The 20089-nt window shown below is 36.0% G+C and overlaps 1 protein-coding gene across 3 annotated transcripts; it reads left to right on the top strand.

Annotated features, from left to right (window-relative positions):
• Window positions 1-4311: 4311 nt before the first annotated feature.
• LOC124302440 (vascular endothelial growth factor receptor 1-like) lies at window positions 4312-19441 on the top strand. 3 transcript variants are annotated; one of them, XM_046758632.1, is made up of 23 exons: window positions 4312-4458; window positions 6892-7019; window positions 7139-7325; window positions 8934-9058; window positions 9432-9585; window positions 9676-9818; window positions 10105-10285; window positions 10455-10584; window positions 11755-11960; window positions 12052-12218; window positions 12347-12488; window positions 14297-14431; window positions 14554-14721; window positions 14810-14949; window positions 15121-15280; window positions 15366-15463; window positions 15533-15683; window positions 15828-16055; window positions 16162-16330; window positions 16424-16700; window positions 16878-17209; window positions 17299-17404; window positions 17548-19441. In XM_046758632.1, the coding sequence occupies exons 1-23, from the start codon at window positions 4401-4403 to the stop codon at window positions 18199-18201; spliced, it is 4239 nt and encodes a 1412-aa protein (XP_046614588.1). In that variant the 5' UTR covers window positions 4312-4400; the 3' UTR covers window positions 18202-19441. The 3 variants fall into 3 exon arrangements, with proteins under 3 accessions (XP_046614588.1, XP_046614589.1, XP_046614590.1); XM_046758633.1 differs by lacking the exons at window positions 4312-4458; window positions 6892-7019 and adding an exon at window positions 8037-8839 and having other exon boundaries at window positions 7205-7325; XM_046758634.1 differs by lacking the exons at window positions 4312-4458; window positions 6892-7019; window positions 7139-7325; window positions 8934-9058; window positions 9676-9818 and having other exon boundaries at window positions 9500-9585.
• The last annotated feature ends 648 nt before the right edge of the window (window positions 19442-20089 follow it).

Raw genomic sequence — 20089 nt, 5'->3', positions numbered from 1 at the left:
AGCTGGACCGAAGAACCGTAGCCATACTCTCAAAAGGGTCTGTTGCTTATTACTCAAGAATTACGCAAACATAATTAATACGATCGTTATATTTTTACGAAGAATACATGAAAAATTCAAATTAGTAGTTGCGTATGGATTATAAAAATTCAATGGTGAATAAATTTACCTGCATAAAAAGTATTTTAAAAAATAGCGAAACCACCGCCGATCAATCTGTGTACTTACAGACAGAACCAGTAATATGAACAATGTTTTTTGGCTTTGTAGTTTCTGAATAACACCAGACGTAATGCATCCGGAAACGTGTAGGTATATATGGGGAGTTCCATACGAAATGTGCAATTGATTGCCCACACCCCTTCCGATTTGTCTCAAACTTCGTCTAGTCTATTAATGGGTTGTAAAAAAAATTCCCCTAGATAATAAAAATTGTACCTTTTACAAGTTCCGAGTTACACCAAATCCAAAATTTGTAATTATTTTTTAGTTGTCGCAGTCGCATACATGAAAGAAACCTTTAAACCTTTAGATGTAAAAAAACCTTCATATCTTTTTAACCAGTTGAGTCCCGTGATTTTTTTTTACGAAAATTCGCGGAAAAAATAGCCGCATTTTATGATAAAACTTTGAGCCGAAAAAAAGTTGGGGAACGAGCTTAGAATCACGTTTCTCAGATTTTTTTTACCTGGACCTCGAAATAGACTTTGTCCCGCAAACCCATCGAAAAGTACATAAAATTACACAACTTTTGTCCTCGTTAACTTTTTGGCCCGGACGTACAGTTTGGGAGCTACAGCGATGTGAAAAAAATAATTACAAATTTTGGATTTGGTGTAACTCGCAACTTGTAAAAGGTACAATTTTTATTATCTAGGGGAACTTTTTTTACAACCCATTAATTGACTAGACCAAGTTTGAGACAAATCGGAAGGGGTGTGGACAATCAATTGCACATTACGTATGGAACTCCGCATATACGAGAACACTTTTAGACTGTTAGATATTTGTAAACGTTGCCGGGTGTGATACGGTCATATCAACCGAAGACTCGGCAGTTCACGTATTCATATTTAGTCGTAAGCATATCCTGAAGTTGTTAAGTGCGATAAAGATCCCGAAAACTCAGGCCTAAATTATTTTATGTACAATAACAGCGTGTGTTGAGACAACAGTGTAAGAATTTTAGCAGCGTGATTAAAATAATCTCTACTTTCATGGAATATAGACTTTACCGCAGGATTGTATTTTTATGTATGTTAAAATACAAGTTCAATTTTGCAACTCTTTAAAAATTCGTTCGACAATTTTCCTCAACTAACGTAATTAATTTAATTGCCGTTTTATAAATAAGGTATGAGTAACAAGAAATTGTGAAATGAATTAACAACGAAAGAATGTGTGTGTGTAGAAAATTTATTCAAACCGTTCTTCGTTGTTTTCTAAATACGAAATGATTACCTCAAAGGCATACACGTAGATACGCACCAATTGAAATGACTATGCATTCATGATATGGCTTGGATTGTTATTTCGACAGCGGAAGTAGCATGAGCTTGAAAAGTTTCGTATGAGATCATCAGCTTCACCAAGGACTCAATTTTCCTAATCAAATTTAATCCGAATCGCTTACATCGTTTTTCCGGAATTCAAGCCACGTGAATACACGTATTGAAATATGCTGGAAAGTGATTCGGTGAATAGGTGAATAAATTTCAAATTTCGCAATTTTTATTGAAATCCAACGTTTTCCACGACGGCAAATCTGATAAGTATTTCGCTTTGACGGTAGATGCTCGATGAAAAAGTAAATGTATTAACGTGAAATTGGAATGACGCGATTGAGGAGCGTCAGCTTGCAATTGAATCATAGAACAAAACGTGAGCCGACAAACTTTGAACTTTCTGAAATGATTATTTTTTGATGTGGAGTTGTAAGCGCTGTCAATACCACTCGCATATTACGTTACAATCGACCAGATGTTGTTATCGAATCTGAAGAATGTCACATGATGCCACTTATTGTATGGTTTAAACATTTTTATAATATGTATGAAGAGGCGTGAGAGGCAGGGATAGAGTGGATAGGGGTTGGCAAAATGTGATAAATCCTGAGTAGATATTTGGTCGGGGTCCATTCCAGGCTTTGGACAGTTTAATTAGGATGCTGATAAGGCAAATTGGCCAAACTTTTTATCTACCGGCAGTGTCAACTCTATGAAAATCCTACCAGTAAACCTTTTCGCAGTCCCATTTAGAAACGAATATTTGTAAAGAAAATAAAAACGATCGAAACCGATTTTCAAAGTAACACGCAAACTTCTCTATTGATGAAATAGTTTATCGACTTTTTCGGTAGTTGGCTCGAAATTTGGATTTCAGAGTCACTGCGGTTACTAATTCAGTATGCTATCGACTCGGCCTCGGGACTTGTTAGTTTCTAAGTAAAAATGAGGTTCATAAGGAACAGATAATACAGGCAAACGCGAATTTTGACTTTGATAAGAGGGTATGAAATTTCGATAGATTTATCGACAGTTAGATGAAAAATATATATATATATATATATGTGCCCTGAAAAAGTTTGCTTTTCTATCCAGGAGAACGGTTGAAGAGTATTTTAGAAAATCCATAGTTGAAATTTTTATTTATTGATAACTCGAAATAAATATATTTATATGTAATTTTTATCAACTTTTAATATCATATCAAATTAAGAAATAGTGGAAAAGAGTTTAAAAGTGAATCCCAATACTTTTTCTTTCATGTTCGAAAGTACTTTCTCTTGTTTGTAAGACTTTTCTGAAAATTAAACATTAGGCGAAATCAATATTAAAAATCTTTTACAAAGTATGAATAGTAGAGTGAGATTTTAATTCATTTATAAATGTATCAACACATGAGCCGTCATTAGGTTTAAAATTCATTCATTCATCCATTCCACAATTCATTCATTCCATGTGTATATTGTTAAAACTGGTGGATATTGTTGAAATTATAAATAATTGTCAATAACTGTCTTTCGTCGAGGCATTATATTTTTTGATTTCACTTTTATTGTTTCTTCGTTTTATATCGTCTCTCTTTGAAATTTGGCTTGGCTTTTCGAGTGTTTAATTATTAATTCGAAATGTTTGTCCTAGTAGTTTAGATTCACTTTATTATTCTCAGTTTGTCGATTTTCGATCAGTTACGATTTCGTTTCAGAGAGGGGAACCTCCGCACCTCCTTCCTCCTGGAGAGACGTAGACCAAGCAACCTTCCTTCTCGAATTTGTGACCAGGTGCCCCACTCCCTGGGTCTAACCTAATCCGCTCGTGCCGTGTTCATTGCGCGGTTATGTTTGAATCATTACACACTAAACCCCAAATGTAGTCCGCGTCATATTTTCGTTCTATTGGCCCTGATGACGTTGTTCGAAGTTCATAATATCTTGATGAAAACGTTCTCCTTGTTCTTCTGAGTACGCCTCCGTGTTGTTTTCAACTTTATCTAAATGAGTATGCAGCATATGTACTTTTAGAGACATTCTGCAACCCATGGTTATAAAGTTTTTTAACATATTTTCAACTAGATCTTGGTAATTTTCATCTTTGTTATTCCCTAAAAATCCAGAGACTACTGCTTTAAAACTATTCCAACTTTTTTTTTTTTTTGGCGGTATTTTTAAATGTACCAGAACTATTTAATATTTCTACGATAACAGAAAATAATGTATTATTATCAAAACTACTACAAGAGCAAACTTTATATGGAATATGGGTACTTTTCCTTTATTTCGGAGCATAATGAAAAGAAAAATCATAAAATAAATTTTAGGAAACGGACGAAAATTTTTTATGTAGAGTTGTGTAATAATTCTTGCACTCACAATCAATGGGAAATAGAGATTCAGCTAATGAATTATTAAATTCCTTACTACTTCTTTGTCAATTACTAAAAGTGACCAAAAAAAAAAAATAAAAAAATATCTTGATGTTTTATTATTTTTGCACTCGCGCTTGATCTACTACACGCATACACACAAAAACATGAATCTGTCTAACTCATACATAGGAAAAGAGAAGGTATTCGAAAATTGTATAAAAAAGTAAAAAGTAAAAAGTCCGAGTAACAAAATTCAGGCCAAAATATTGAAAGTCATAATTTTCATTTTCATGGCAAGCCTGTCCGAGAATATTCTTCACCGACAAGGAAAATTTTCTAGCGAATGTTTGCTTGAGAAGTTATCGCTACGGTGGGGATTTATCAAAATCATGTCATTCGCTTATTCCTCTACGACGATCGTTGAGTTGTGCTGTCAGTTTCGAATCGAAATCACGCTGTCAACACATTGCCTCGGCAGAAAGCGAAATGACTCATGATTTTGTAATATTGTGAAACGTAAACAGTGCATCAACATGGATTGGATCAGTTTGACGTGCGTTGTTGTTTTCATCGTCTTAGGACAGCGTGAAGGTAAATTTATAAACCACACTGCAAAAGCTGATATACATTTTTGTGATTCTTGTGTCTTGAATGCTTGTCACCTAACGTACGAAGGGAATTAGCAAGTACATCTGTTTAGTCGTCGTGCCGGACTGGCATCACTGGTGGGATAAAATATCTGACGTATTTAATAAAAAAAAAGTCTCAATATAGTGTAAAAAGACTGTCAAATTCTGAAGAAGATTATTTTCAGATATCAACGTGAGATTTCACGAAAGTGTCAAACTCGGAACGTTTTTAACGTTTCTAACCATATTCCGGGATAACTCTTACAATTTTTCTGCAATCTGCCATTTTGTTGGTAGTGAAAATGTTGTTTTTTTTTTTTTTTCATCTCACGTTAATTTTTAGTCCAGGTGTCCCGTGAGGACAGTTACGCAGGCATGAAACACTAAGTTTTTTTTATCGATTATGTATTGTTCAGTAAAAAAAATTCTTTATTGAAACGAAAAAACCACAAGATATCTTTTTTGTTAAGAATAATCTACAAAAAAGGTATCTTCGTAAGAATGTGGTTTCTACGTAAAATATATATTTACACTGGCAATTATGATCTTATCTAAATTTTACGAAAAAAAAACCTTAAATAAATACAGTAAGAAATTTTTCCGCGTGCGGGCATTATTTTATCGTAATTTCGAATCCTTTTTTCACTACCACTTTTTTTCGAAAAAAATTATGATTTTTTTGAATCACCTTAATAGATATACAATATAAACCAACAAAACGGAGTATTTTATTGATCGCCTCTCATCAAAATAAATCGATAGTTTGACGAACAAAATATTCGACTGATCAAGTTTAATTGAAATTTCGATCGTATTCTATAAATAAACCTACTTTTACAGTTATTAAAAAGGTTCATTACATCAAGATCATTTGAGATTCTTCTTCAGACTACCGAGTGTTGATATCAATGTTTAATTTGATCATCATTTAGTATCGAATAATAGGTTTTCAATAATACTACGTTTTTAGAAAGAAACAAAAATAGCACAGAGGTTTCATTTTTTATTTTTCTGCTAATCCATTAGTAGAGTGTAAATATCTAGGATGAGGTGAGAAAAAAATCTTCCTTTTTTTCGAATAAATACTCTGATGATTGAGATCAATCCATCTGGATTTGTTGCAATAACATAAGCTGTGTTTCCAAATCCGAAGTCTAAATTTTTGGTTTCGCATTGATCCATCATGCCGAAATTTTGAATAGTTGAATTTTTTGACGTGAACGCACAATCATTGTTGGACCTAACGAAATTAGGAGCGTGAACTTGCGTGATGAATAAACTACTTTCAAAATGTGAAATCTAATTACGGGTGCGCAGATGACACCGAAATCTCACCACAAAATTTTTCATATCAGCTTATAATCACAGGACGTAAGATGACTCAAGTTTACTGTTTCGTTATTCCACATCATAAGTTTTCCCGTTCAATGTGGTCGAGAAACCACCGTGCATTTCCTTTCCGTATTACCATAAGTGATAAGACGTGCTATGACGCCAATACGAGCTGTGTGTTACTTGCATCATTTGGAGCGAAAAGACTTAGCTGAGCTTTTGGATAACTTTGTAGAAAATACAAATACAAACTGTGTGTCGCTCTCCTTGTCAAAGACACGCCGTGCGGTTTAACCTTTCCGACCAAAGAGAAAACCAACTAAACATCCACCGGATATTATGTATGCCATTTTTTTCGTGACAAACGCGTTTTGGCCGTTCCGAATGTACAAAGTTTGCAAATAGCAACATCGGAAAGTTGTGTTTATTGTGAGATTCCTGCATTGGCGTAGAATTTTTCGTCCATACTTGTTTCTCACAATAATTGAATTGTGTGATTTCCAGTTTCCAGTTTTTTTGATCAGTCCTTCAATAATCGGTTTGCATATTATATCTAATGTGAAACGTTATGATTGATTCGATGAAATTGGATTCCTCAAAAACTCTTTAAATCGATTCAAGTTTCACACAAGCATATGAGACATTTAGAATCAATTCACTCAATCTGGATGACGATTGCAGAGAAGTATAAGTATAAAAGATTTTTTGCACGTATACTACTATTACCTCGAAAACTGTTATCACCTGTATTACCTTAAAAATGTAGCACTCGCGTTATTTATTGATGGTTGAAAAATGTTTTGAACACATTTTCAGTCTGCGAATATGTTCTTGTTTCTTAATGCTCGGCGATAGTTGGAAAGAAGGGCAAGCGATGTCAATTACTTAGAATCAGACATAAGTGATCACCTGATTAATGAAAAACACTTTTGAAGATACGTTATACATAGCGAAATGCTGATAATACACGTCGGTCCTGTGAATGTTAACTTTTTTACTGACGGAACTACCATGCTTATATTATACAAGTCTAATCATTCCGTATCTACGTGTACTCATGTAGGCGTTGCAGCACGGAAACCAACGATAAGTTCCAACGCGAAAGATGGCATGATTCAAGAAGGAAATGAGCTGAGAATATTCTGTAAGGGTGACGGCAAGCTCCATTTTTCAGTAATGGAGGTTCCATCGGCAAGTATCAATTCTAACCAACTTGCCTATACGCGCGCTGATATTTCGATAACGCTGTAGAAAAACTACAAGTATCCATCTGCCACTAATACCTTTACTCTTACCTTTACACCTTACAGGATAAAGGTTCGTGCAATCATACTATAAATTACGGTCCGAATAAAGCCTCCTTCGTTTGCCATAATGCAACTAGAAGCGACACTAGATGGTATGCCTGTGCGAAGGAGGGTATCGTAATCCGTAACACCGACCTAACTATCGAACACCCTGACGAAGACATCGCTTGGATTCATATCTACGTAAATTGTAAGCAAGATTTTTTTCCGTTTAAATATTACACTTTTGCGCGCTTAGTTGATGAAACAAGTAAAACTGCACAGAAAGATTAACGTGTCCAATTTTTACATGTCGTGCTTGAAAACCAGTATGGCCAGCTGTAATCTGAAATAACACATATTGCGGTATAATTTAACGAGTTATGCTTGATCTAAAATTGCGTGTCTCTACCAGTCATGTGATCTGTGTTTTTTTTCATGCGCTTATTTGCAGACTGCATATAGTTATAAATTTAATACCTTTGAGAATCCGAAACGCATATTCGTTTTACCGACGTAATGTCCATCGATTATTTGCAGAAAGTAGACACCCTATTTCGATCGCATCGAGAACTTCAAAGCGGAGAGTATCGATGCGCAATTCGTGAATGCCATCTATTTTTGGCCATCGTCACAAAGTTCTGTACTCGCTGATTTGAAATTTTCATTTCCCTAATTACTCGTTTTGTGACTAAAATCTGACTTTGAGCAGGTTTCGAACACAAGTTTTTAATACTTGGTAAACTTTCAAACATATGTTCGGGGTTGGTGGAAGTGTGTTTTATTGGGGACTTGATGGGGTGTGAAAATAATCAAACAATGGAATAATTGAAGGTGAAAACTGATTAACGAAGACTCGTTTAATATGCGAGGGAACTCGTGAGCTATTTGAGGGATGCTTAAAGATATGCATTACTGGCAGGGTTCTGTCTTATTTAAGGGGTCCAAGGGCCCAGCAATGTTCCCCACCTCGAGTGGGAGAGGCGCCTTCAAAGGCCCCCAGAAGGGCTACGTCTCGGGGTATTGGTGGCGCCGCGCCCACGTACTTAGCCCGGCGATTTGGCCAGGCCATCAGAGGATTGTAAGATTTACGACCCCTGAGGTTTCGATGCCCGATCGCTTCCTGGCAGGGTTGAAAATAACGCACTCCTTTTTTCTAATGCACCACAGTTTTTATTAGCCATCAATTTCTAATTTTTAATGCAAAATATATCCCTCAGCAGGTAAATTTTAATTTTCGATGGAAAATAACTCCCATTAACCCTTGGCCAGCATTGTGGAGTATCAAACGCTCTACTCTTGCTCGCACTTAATTCAATTTTCAATAGTAAATAATTTCCTATAATCATTCAATTTTCAATGATAAATAATTACCAATAATCATACGATTTCAATTTTAATGGGAAAAAATTTGCAAGAACCATGAAGTTTCAATTTCTAATATAAATTACTTCCATTACAGAATGACCGGCTGATGCATTACTTTTTCATTCGAAATTTTACAACGCAGCTTCCCAGACTATTTGAGGAGCATTTCTCAGGTCCTTGGAACCCATTTCTAATGACATTTCCTACCCTGGCTTATTCTACTCAATTACAATTTTTTTTGCGGCCCAAGTTCCAAAGAAACGCGTCGATCGAATTGATTGTTTTAATAACTCTACTTAATTAGTCTTCACACAGATTAACACACCTCTGTATGGGCTGTAGCTATAACATCAAATTGTACGTAACAAAGATGGTCACAACGCGATAGCAGAATGGCCACAACTGCTACTCAGGTGGAAAAAAATTGATACAGTTACCCTATTTATTCTAGCTACGGAACCGTTTGCCCAAATGGCCATAGGCAGAGAGTTATCAGTAACGGAAACAGGCCCAGTAGTCTTTCCATGTCGGACAACGTCACCTCATTGGGAAGTGCTTCTTCATACAACAAACGAAGTAAGTAAATATGCATTCAAAATCAACAGTGCAATTTTCATTGTTGCACTGAAAGAAATCCGTAAACGAAATAACATTATTCTGAAAGTACGTGGATAGTATATATTTTTTTCGTGTGCAAGCAAAATTAAGAACGTTGAAGCCAGAAAATAGTTGAAATAACTATGAAACATAGAGTAATGAACTATACAAACCGATAAAATTTACACCATTTTGAGTATCAAGGCTTGCGATATCACTTTTCTCAACGAAAACCTAGAAAACTAACAGTCAATTTGACACAAAATAGGCGGTATCAATCTTTTGAAAATTTAAAATTACAAATTAATAATATCAGCTTAACAATTTTTAAACATTTGTATCAAATTCGAAGAACTTGACGGGACGCTTCGATCCAAAAATCGGGTTCATTGCGACGGGAGATCTAAGTTACCTGGTTAATCAGGAAATTAATTGTTCCGTAATCAACGAACCCAGGGCATTACGTGATATGAAGTCAGTTTCGTATCGTCTCGCCGATGAGGAAGGTAAGCCAAACTTTTTGTTGTCTCAGACCTCATTACGTGGAGAAGTTGTGTTTAAATATATTAACGGTATTTCTAATAAAGCAGATGCAGATGATTTACCGATGCCCAAACCAGAGATTGATAAAATCGCGTTACACCACATGGTCTGGGGAAGGGATCAAAATATAAATTGCACAATCACTGTACCTCTTAAAAATCTTACACTTCAATGGAAAGCCCCAGAATCAGTCCATGTAAGTACTCAACAACGCTGTTACAGTAATGAACCCCATGCATATTTGTAAAATTTCGGCCGTATATTTATTCAGTGGAAGAATTCAAGGTTTATTGTAACTGAGGAACAATACGAATTATATTACCTAATATTGTACGCCGCTGACACAATATCTATAAAGAGAAATATATCTTCGTGATAATGGCACTTCATTTAATTTCAAGTGTAGCTGTACATGCACATAATTGTTGCATAGATTTATTCAGTGTGCTGATCAGAAAAATGTGATAACAATGACATTCCAGCATCAGCGGCTAATCACAACCCGGTTCACAACGGATACAGCAGATCCTATGTATACATCTTATATTTCCGAGCTGACAATTAAGAATGTGACGGAAAATGATGGCGGTAGCTACACTTGTTTCATACAAGAATATTCCGATGTCGATGAAGCAGCAGACACGTGTGATATTAAGTTTTGGGGTAAGCATCAGAATCGTCAACGCTGGCTGTACATACTACAAAGTGAGACCGATATCGTATTGTCAGGTCTTTAGGTATGGTGTAGTGTTTCGATCGGTCTGCACAGAAGAGATCGTTTACATATTCTACAGAATAATGCATTAATGCATGCCTAATTTTTCAATCGCAGATCCGAACCACTTTTTTGTCAACGTAAGCATGGTTGAAGGTGACGATTATCGATCAATTGTAGGAAAAGAGGGAGAGACTTATAGATGGAATATTAAAGTTGACGCATATCCCGAATACTCGCTGCACTGGTGAGCGTTCATTCTATATAACTGAACAGTTCCGTACTTGGCTGCTCTAGTAAATCGAGAGAATCGATCAGAAAAATTATAGTTTTTGTCAAATTATATTGTGAGAGTAAATAAAAAGATATTACGGATAGTTATTCCACGTCAAAGCGCGTACTTGTGGGGAAAACATTCCCATCGATATTTCCAAATTTCACAAGAGTTAGTGAATGTGTTGCCACCGAGAGATTTCCTCCATTTTTTTTAAATTTTAATGTCAGTATTTTTGGAGTTACACCTGATCGGAAATTTGTAGAAAAAGAAAAAAAAATAAATAAACACCCGAGCACTGAAAATCTATTTCCTTTCATTGTGAAGATATCTTTTTTTATTGGTATGAATAGTCGGATGGATTTTTTACCACAATCTGTATAAACACAAGTTTTTAAAAAAATATACAAACACTTTTTTCATTTAATATCCAATGATGAAGAAATAATGCGGTATTCGTCATAAATGGTGATTGAAAACGGTTCATTTCGTACTGTCGCTTCTAGGTTTAAGGCACGCTAACTAATATTCGGGTTCCGCGTTTTTTTTCGCATGCACTCCGTTACCTCTTCATCATAAACGGTTTAGTTTTTTTTGGAAATCGAACAAGGAACGAGCTGGTATTTTTAAAAAATTTTTAAATCGCGTAGATCAGGGTGAAATATCGATTTTAATATTTTTACCAATTGAAAAACATGTTCGATTCCAAGAAAAGCGTAGCTAATTACCAGGTTCTGGAGTGAAGTTTTATTGAACTCAAAAGGAGACCTCCGTCAGAACGCTCTAGGATAAATAGGTCCGGAGATATTAGCTGGTTTGAAGATTACCGTGCATGACTGTTGGGAAGGTTTTTTTTACAGACTTTGATCACGCGTAACTCTAAAAACACTTACGCTGGAATAATAAAAAAAAAAAAAAAAAAATAGAAATTATAGAAGTTCTCTGAGGTCAAATACAATATATTCACGAACTTTGATAGAATTTCCAGAACTGACCGTTTCGAGAGTGTGTTCTTCGACTCATATGTAGAATATACCAGTAGACACGGGTCTTGTTCGTATGAACGCTGCTTCCCATAATGCAGGATGAAAACTTTACGTAGTTAGATACTGAAACGGAAAATTTTGCGTTGCTTTTATACAGGTACAAGATCGATCATCAAGAACTTAAGGAAATCAATTTCAACAATAACAGCAAATACTCGGTCAGCGACCCCTTTCGGACCGACGGAGGGCGAAACCACCTTTTTGAAATACATAACTCGGACGTGTACGATAATGGCGAATATGTCATTCGCGTGAGAACGAAATATAACATGAGTGACCTGAATCTTAACTTGACAATTAATGGTAAGATATTTTCTATCGTACATTTTCAATCATGCAATTCAATATGTTTGTTCATGTCACCGCTGTACTAATGATTTCTCATATTTCCTAGTACAACCAATTCCCAAAATCACTCCTAACGTAGAGTACGTTGCACCGGGCCAGTCGATGAATTTTTTCTGCACAACAGTCAGTCATCCGTTAGCAAACGTGACATGGAGGTATATGGAACGACCTAACTATCCATCATTGGATGGAAATAGATCTGTAACTCTTTCGGTAAGTACTTATAAATCTCCCTGGTTAATTTCAGGTTTCAGCGAGATTTATATCTACTCACAAATAATCGGATACTTGTTCGAATGCGTTTGAGGTACATAATACTTAAATATCTATTCCCTACTTAGGATTATAAGGAACTTCCAAACATCAATGCGGTAACCTCGGAGTCACAATTGAACATAAAGATTAACTGCACAGGACATCTAATATGCAGAAGCTGCAACTATATAAACTGTGTTGAAGTTTCCAAGTTGATCTACGTTTCTGGTATGTTCCTCCGTTTAACTATAGACAGATAGTATCGTGATTTTGGTTTAATGCGACCATCTGGGATACAGACATTCACCAATTTCTTCGTTTTTCAATAGGAATTAAAAGTGCCGTGTAGTAATTTAGAATTTACTGCAGTTGAATTGGTGGAAACTATATCCAACGATAAAAAATTTTTTAAATAATGAGTGGAAAAAAAATTTTCTCGCAAGGCTTTTTATTATTTTCACAATTGATTGAACAGAATAACTTTAACTGATTAAATATGATACTCTTCTTTCCCCTGTATAACCGCTTAGCGAAAATTGGAACACTTTTTGAATAATTTTCACACATTTTTATCATGATCGGCTACTTTGTACCACTTGCGAATGATGATCTAACGGAGATATTGGAAACGCTGTTTTAACGTGCAGTCGCTTCTTCCACGGTTCGCATCTCACACGGAAAAAAAAATTCTGTTCGGCGAGCTGTATTCTACAGCTCCAGTAACTATACGCACTCTACGGTCTTTCTTGTAGTTACAGCAACTATATATTAGTCAGCTCTGATAGCTGCAAGTTGTTCAGCTCTCACAGCTGAATGGTTTTGCTCTAAGAGCTGTAAGTTGCGCTGTGCTCTGGTGCGTTGACATATTTCATAACCTTCAAATTTCATGAGTATGATTTAAATACAGTTGATACATAATTGTTTAAATAGTCCATTCAAATATGTAAATGACACTGAATAAATAATGATAATAATGATGGAAAATAATACTAATAGCAATATAATTGTACTATTTAATAATAAGCGCTGTGAGCGGAGCCGAAAAATTCTGGTCTAGCTCTTCGAACGAAGCTGTTTAGCTGAGAGAGCTGAACAACGTACAGCTATGACAGCTGACTAACAGTCAGTTATACGAACCATGCAGTGCTCTTCCAATAACGGAACGTTTAGTTCGACGAACTGTTTACAAGTAACTATCTAATATTTAGTTCCACGAGCTGAATTTTTTTTCCGTGCACAGTCAATGGCTTTAGGAGAAATGTTCAAATGTTGATTGCGATTGCTGTTTTCACGTGACTTTGAGTCATCGTACCGAGACTTCTTTCGAATCGTAATGTTGTTCGATAAAACTGTGTCCAACTGATATTTGTTTTCCCAGTATTTCGCTTATTTCAAGAAATCGTATAATAATCTAATTCCCAAAGAAGGTAAATGACATCCTACTTACCCTAATCACATCTTGTTAGGGAATTCAAGGTTATTTTTTGTTCGTTGAGAATAAATAAAAAATTTAATGACGAAATTTGATTCCAGCTCTCGTATTTGATGAATATTCATGCATATGATTATTTGCGAATGTGAAGCAAAATAACTATTTAATTCACTGTAGCGTCGTTCATTTTATTTTGAAGCACAAAATGCGAGAATCACTCGGCCGACTAATTTACTCAAGACTTGAAATGTTTCAAATTGAATATGAGTGGAATCTGACTTCTGGAGAAAAAGATAGTATAAGTACATAAAAAACGGTCTAGTGAACAAACAAACAAGAGGATCAAAACCGTATATTGCTCGATGAATGTTCATTGATTAATGCTTCAGCAAATCTGGCCCCACTTTCAGAATAAAAATGTAATTTTGGTATTATAGGGTCTCGACCAGAAAATTTCGTCATGTAGCTCAGGACCCTAGTTTTGAATCCGAATTGGAAACAGTTTAGCCGCTAAAATGATAAAATACTGAAGTGTGTTATTGTTGGAAAACAATAAAAATTTCATCATGAATTTTCCTTTAATTTTCATTTGTGGCTGTTTCAGATGTCAATGCGTCGTTTGCTATAAAACCTCTCGAATCCGTCGTTGAAGGTGATAACATCAATATCACGTGTGGTGCTTCAGTTTATCTTAATTTTAGTAGCGATGAGATTCTTAAATGGAACGTTAATCGTTCGGGTAAATATGACTTTGTTTGATTTTTCATCATAATATTTAGTCAAGCCTGCTTCTTCGAATGAAGTCAGTAACAGTACGAATATCAACATGAATCCGTGCAGTACATAAACATATGTTTGTAAATCTTGAAACAGGAAGAATGAGAGTTTTGGAAGAGAAAACAAAATTTACGCATCTTTCAATACTTCAAATAAGCGGAGTGACTCGATTGGACGATGGGATTTACATTTGTGATGTTCTCGACAAGAGTAAGGGCTTCAAACCCCAGGCGTATAACTTGTCGGTGGCGGGTATGTAAAGTTACTTTGATCATAGCTTGAAAAGAATTTATACTCGAATTGACTTAAATGAACTATTTCTGTTTTTTGACTGTTTCAGCTGGGCGTAAACCAAAAATATACGAATGGAATATGAATACTTCTCAGTTAGTAATTGACACGGATAAAAAACGAAAAGACGGTGTGACTCTCAAATGCTTAAGTGACGGAATGCCAAAACCAGAAACCACCTGGTTGAAGGTAACGTATTGCCAAGTGCATTTCAAACTTGTCGATTCGTAGACATTTCACGTTGAAGTTTTGCAAAATATTATTTCATGAAAACGTGCTCTATTGGACTCTACTAAAGTATTACGATAGTCTTTGTAAACCACCATGCGGAATGTATGATCTTTTTATGTCAAAATATAGAATAACAAACCACTGCCAGAAGCCCATAGTTACCACATTTCGAAAAGCAAATCTGAGTTCCGCATATATTCGTTTATCGAGCAAGATAGTGGACTATACACGTGTCAAATGGTGAATCGTTTTGGGATTGATCAAAGATCCGTGGATATTGTAGTTCGAGGTAAACTTATGCAATACCTATTACGAATAGGGTGTATTTAATCTTCGATGATTAAATCGACCTATAACGATTGTGGCATTTTCAGGGCAAAGTTACACACTTTGGATTAGTTTGATCGGCGTGCTTCTCATAATCATTGCCGTAATTGTTATTTATTTGGTAATTGACGTGAAACGTCAGAGGGTAAGTATTAAGAAGTCAAATCACGCCACTGTTGCGTGGATAAATATTAATCTTGTGCATATTTCATAGCGCTTGAAAAGAGAGCTCCACGCGGCAGGATTGACCCATTTTGCGGAAGGGGCGATCGAATGCCTGAACCCCGATTTGAACATCGATGATCAAGCCGAGTTATTACCTTACGATAAGAAATGGGAATTTCCCTGGGAACGCTTGAAACTCGGTACGTATTCGATTGGCTCAACTGGAGCGGCACATATATGGTTTACTGGCGAATATGGTGTGGCGAACGCCATGACCACAACCACATTGTAAGAAAGCAATTCCACGTGGCATGTACTTGTGATATCTTACTACTAATTAACAGGCAAGCAACTGGGAAGTGGTGCATTCGGTGTGGTTATGAAAGCCGAGGCACAAGGAATTTGTGCCGAAGGAGAAGTGACCACCGTTGCTGTGAAAATGGTTCGACGATCTGCAGATCCAAGTTACATGAAAGCCCTTGCCAGCGAACTCAAGATCATGGCGCACCTCGGCCAACATTTGAACGTCGTTAACCTTCTTGGAGCTTGCACTAAAAACATTATCACCAAGCGTGAGTCCTCCAATTTTTACTTCAGAAGTACTGTACTTCCACCGGAAATGAATTAATTCATCAAAATTATTATAAATACTAAAGACTAGTTAACGGTTTTCCGTAGGTGAACTATACGTAATTGTGGAGTACTGCCGCTTCGGAAATTTGCATAACTATTTGCAGCGTCACAGAGATAGTTTTATTAACCAGATTGATCCTTCTACTAAAAAAATCGATGCAAGCATCGGTATAGAACTTTTAGCTAGACGTGATAGTGTCGTTGAACAGAAAAGGTATGCATTATACTACGTTCATAATCCTGCGATTGTTGGTTTGTTGAGTGAACTACCATGTCTGAATATTTTTCATTGATTACGCAGTTCAAGACGGCCGTCAAGAACATTTTCTCGCAGTGTCAGCGTCAGATCAACTGAAACCAATAGTGGAGCCGAACTGATAGACTACCATGAAAACACGGATTTCGCAGACATAAACATGTCTCCAGACGGCGGTATTTTGAGTAACAATTCTGTACAGCCCGGGTGGCGATCCAATTATCGAGGTGATTACAAGGATCAGAACTTGAAACCGATTTGCACCCACGACTTACTCTGTTGGGCGTGGCAGGTTTCACGGGGCATGGAATATCTCAGTCGTAGAAACGTGAGTAAATCTTATGAAACCAACGGATTTTCTTTTTCCTTCCAGAAGTTTTTCTAGCACACGATTAGATACCATCCATGCGGTGAAATGGCAATCGAGCTGTTGACCGTTTATACGTCTTCATAATGTACTAACGGTCACCATCTTGGCATTTGTACATTACGTTACTTGTTTTAGGTTTTACACGGTGATTTAGCGGCAAGAAATATTCTGCTCACAGACGATAATTTAGTAAAAATCTGCGACTTTGGATTAGCTAAAAATATGTACAAGGATGATAATTATCAAAAGAAAGGGGACAGTCCTCTGCCGATTAAATGGATGGCCATTGAATCGATCAGAGATAGATTATTTTCAACGCAATCGGATATCTGGTCCTTTGGGATAGTTTTATGGGAGTTTTTTACGCTAGCACAGACGCCGTATCCCGGGATGGATGCTGAAAAACAGTATCACAGACTTATCGAAGGGTATCGCATGGATAAACCAGAATATGCAACCAGCGAGATGTGAGTTTGGTGAAAGTACGATTGAGCACAAAAAATTGAGCATTTCTTCTTGCTCCCATTTGACTCGTCATTATTCGTACACTTTTCAGATACGATTTTATGCAAGAATGCTGGAACGCCAAGCCGTCTTTGCGTCCTACGTTTTCCGAGCTCGTGAACAAGCTTGGTGATCTGTTGAATGAAAGTATTAGAATGGTAAGTTTCGAACTAATGAATTATTGGGATGAGTAGACTGTCATATGCAGAGTCTGATGATCGATAACGAGTTGTTGTCATGCAGTCCCAACAAGCTGAAGTAAGTCGAGAAAACCCAGGGTGACTTTTTTCATGTGTTTCAGCATTACAGCGAGCAGGACGATGTTTATATTGAGATGAACAAAAGAAATCTGAAAGATGGCCAAAGCGATTACCTGACTATGATGTCTCCGTCAAATCGAGACGTTCACGATTTAGCTGTTCAAATGATGGAGCCACCGCCAAGTTCGGATTATCTGCCCATGAGCCCAATGAAGACCACCAAAGACCCTGACATTTTCAGTCCGCGTACAAAAGACTGTGAAACTCACTTTGATTTTCCTCCTACCAGCAACACGGCTCCGATTAATTCGAATTCGGAAGATTCTACTGAGTCGACTCCAACCCAGTTAAGCGAAAATTCGAGGGAAGAGAAGACGGGAGAAGATCCACAAGAAAAGAGAGCTGAATCAGGGAAGAAAGAACTGGAAAATAGTATAATCGCAACGGACGCGAATTACTGTAATGTCGTCAACAATCGACCTGTATCGATCCCGAAGAATCACTTCCAAGATGAAGTGAAAGACTCTTATACAAATTTAATGCAATCAAACATAGGAAATAATTACATTAACTTCTCAGCTAAATTAACCAATCCAGACCATCGTGTTAATATATCACAACAAAAAAATAATGAAGCGAAAAATGTGTTCGACAGTTTTAGTAACCCAAGCTATATATCTATACCTCAGCCGTGAAGAGGTGAGCAATTTGCACGGTGAACTAGAAAAGTCTTTCTAATATACATTTTATCGCCAAATTCTTATATATATATTTTACATTTTACTTTTTTTATTATAAGTTGGTATAAAAAATCGAAACAGAAATCTTTAAAGGATTTTATTGTATATCATATTTTCTTAAACTTAAAGGAATAGCTAAGTACATGAAATTGTATTAACATTCATTCAATCATTCACTCTTCCATAGATAAATTATGTATGAAAAAGTGTATGATATTAATATTGTGAATGTAAATTATCGTTCATCGTTAAAATTATCACTCTATACTTTATTTGAATATTCTTGTATAATCTCTCTTTTATGTTGATTATGTTTTGTTAAATTTATGACTTATTAATATCTTGAATCATCTTCCCGATAATGCCTCAACTTTTGGTTACCAAAACGGGAGATCTTTTGTCGATGCAATGTTGATAACGGCGAAACGTTCGTTGAAAGCGTAGATCCATGTGGTTTGTAGTCGAAGATAACTCGAAAAAGTTTATGGTTTACTTGTCAGTGACATCATTATGAAGGAACGAAATCTTCGTCAAGATACTTTATATTAGAATTTTTTTAAATTATTACCAAGGTTTAATTTCAAAATAAAAATAGACACAGACAGGTGAAAATCTACGAAGACGGACACCACGTGATGGACACTGAGACTCAATTCCAACCGAGTACTGGTTTTGATTTGAGGCTCGCTTATTTGATTTGTTATATTTTTTTCGTTTTTTTATGGTTTCTTTTATAATAATTATTACAAATATCAATCAATAGTAATTGTACGTTATATACATGTACACTTGAATATGTATTGTCACCGTTTAAGTAATTATCACAAATTAAATCATAGTCATTGTTCGCTACATTTACTTTAAATTTGATCACCTCCAGGTTTTCCTCTCAGCATTTGAAAGTTGGTCACACACATCCCTTCGCACTCTTACATTCATTCATGTAAACTAGTTTACAATCTTCTGGTTCATCTTCTTCTGAATCATAAAAATCTTGTCAACTTATGTGATAAAGTTAAATCTAAATCACAAAATATTTTTATCGTTATATTCTGCGTCGAGATCAAAATTGATGATGATATGAATTCATTATGACTAGTACTGGTCAGACATATTTTTATGTATATTAAAAACTAAAAAAACAATGTTTATAAATTGCTGCTAAAATTGATTGAGAATACCAGGAAGTTTGATACTTGCATTAATTTTAATCTACTGTATGAAACTTTGATATCATTTAAATTTTCTGAATCGCATAACAAAGAATGCGTTTTTTCCAATCACCTGCTTAATTTTATAATTTTATATAGTCCGTGATATAAATGGAGGGACTTATTACTCACTTTATCAGTTACATTGGGTGGTAATGCTACCTTCGACGAAATTAAATCGTTTTAATAGTAATAATACAAGGCTGGTTTTGGATAAGGATCCCCACTACTGACACTAACCGATATTTTGCCCGGACTGAAACCCCTTGCCTCGATGACATTACCCCCATCGACCCTAGCTGTACTGATCCGAAGGTCAAAATCGCGCTGCTTTACTAATAATGTTTTCTATCGACGCGACGCTCAAAACCACGCTGCCTTACCAACAATTTTATCAACCGCGGATCAAAATCACGCTGCTTTACCAACAATCTGCTGAAATTTTTTCATCAATCAAAAGTCAAAATCATGCTGTTTTACCGACATTCTAATTTTCATTCCCTACCTACGGTCAAGGTGTAGCGGAGACGCAAACCCTTCTCTCTCTTCAACGTTTCTCGTGCGAGCATCCTGCCGATCTGAGAAATATTCTCATCAACCTTAGGCGGCTTCGTGATATCAAATACCCTAAA

This window comes from Neodiprion virginianus, chromosome 4 (genome assembly GCF_021901495.1).
Source record: "Neodiprion virginianus isolate iyNeoVirg1 chromosome 4, iyNeoVirg1.1, whole genome shotgun sequence".
Classification (NCBI taxonomy): Eukaryota; Metazoa; Arthropoda; class Insecta; order Hymenoptera; family Diprionidae; genus Neodiprion; species Neodiprion virginianus.
Note: the sequence above shows the minus strand (reverse complement) of the source record. Positions and strands in the feature narration are given on the sequence as shown.

Coding starts and splice junctions, on each gene's coding strand:
- LOC124302440 (XM_046758632.1), top strand. CDS start 4,401: ATGGATTGGATCAGTTTGACGTGCGTTGTTGTTTTCATCGTCTTAGGA. Junction 7,020..7,138: donor CAGTAATGGAGGTTCCATCG/GCAAGTATCAAT, acceptor TACACCTTACAG/GATAAAGGTTCGTGCAATCA. Junction 17,210..17,298: donor GAATATGCAACCAGCGAGAT/GTGAGTTTGGTG, acceptor TACACTTTTCAG/ATACGATTTTATGCAAGAAT.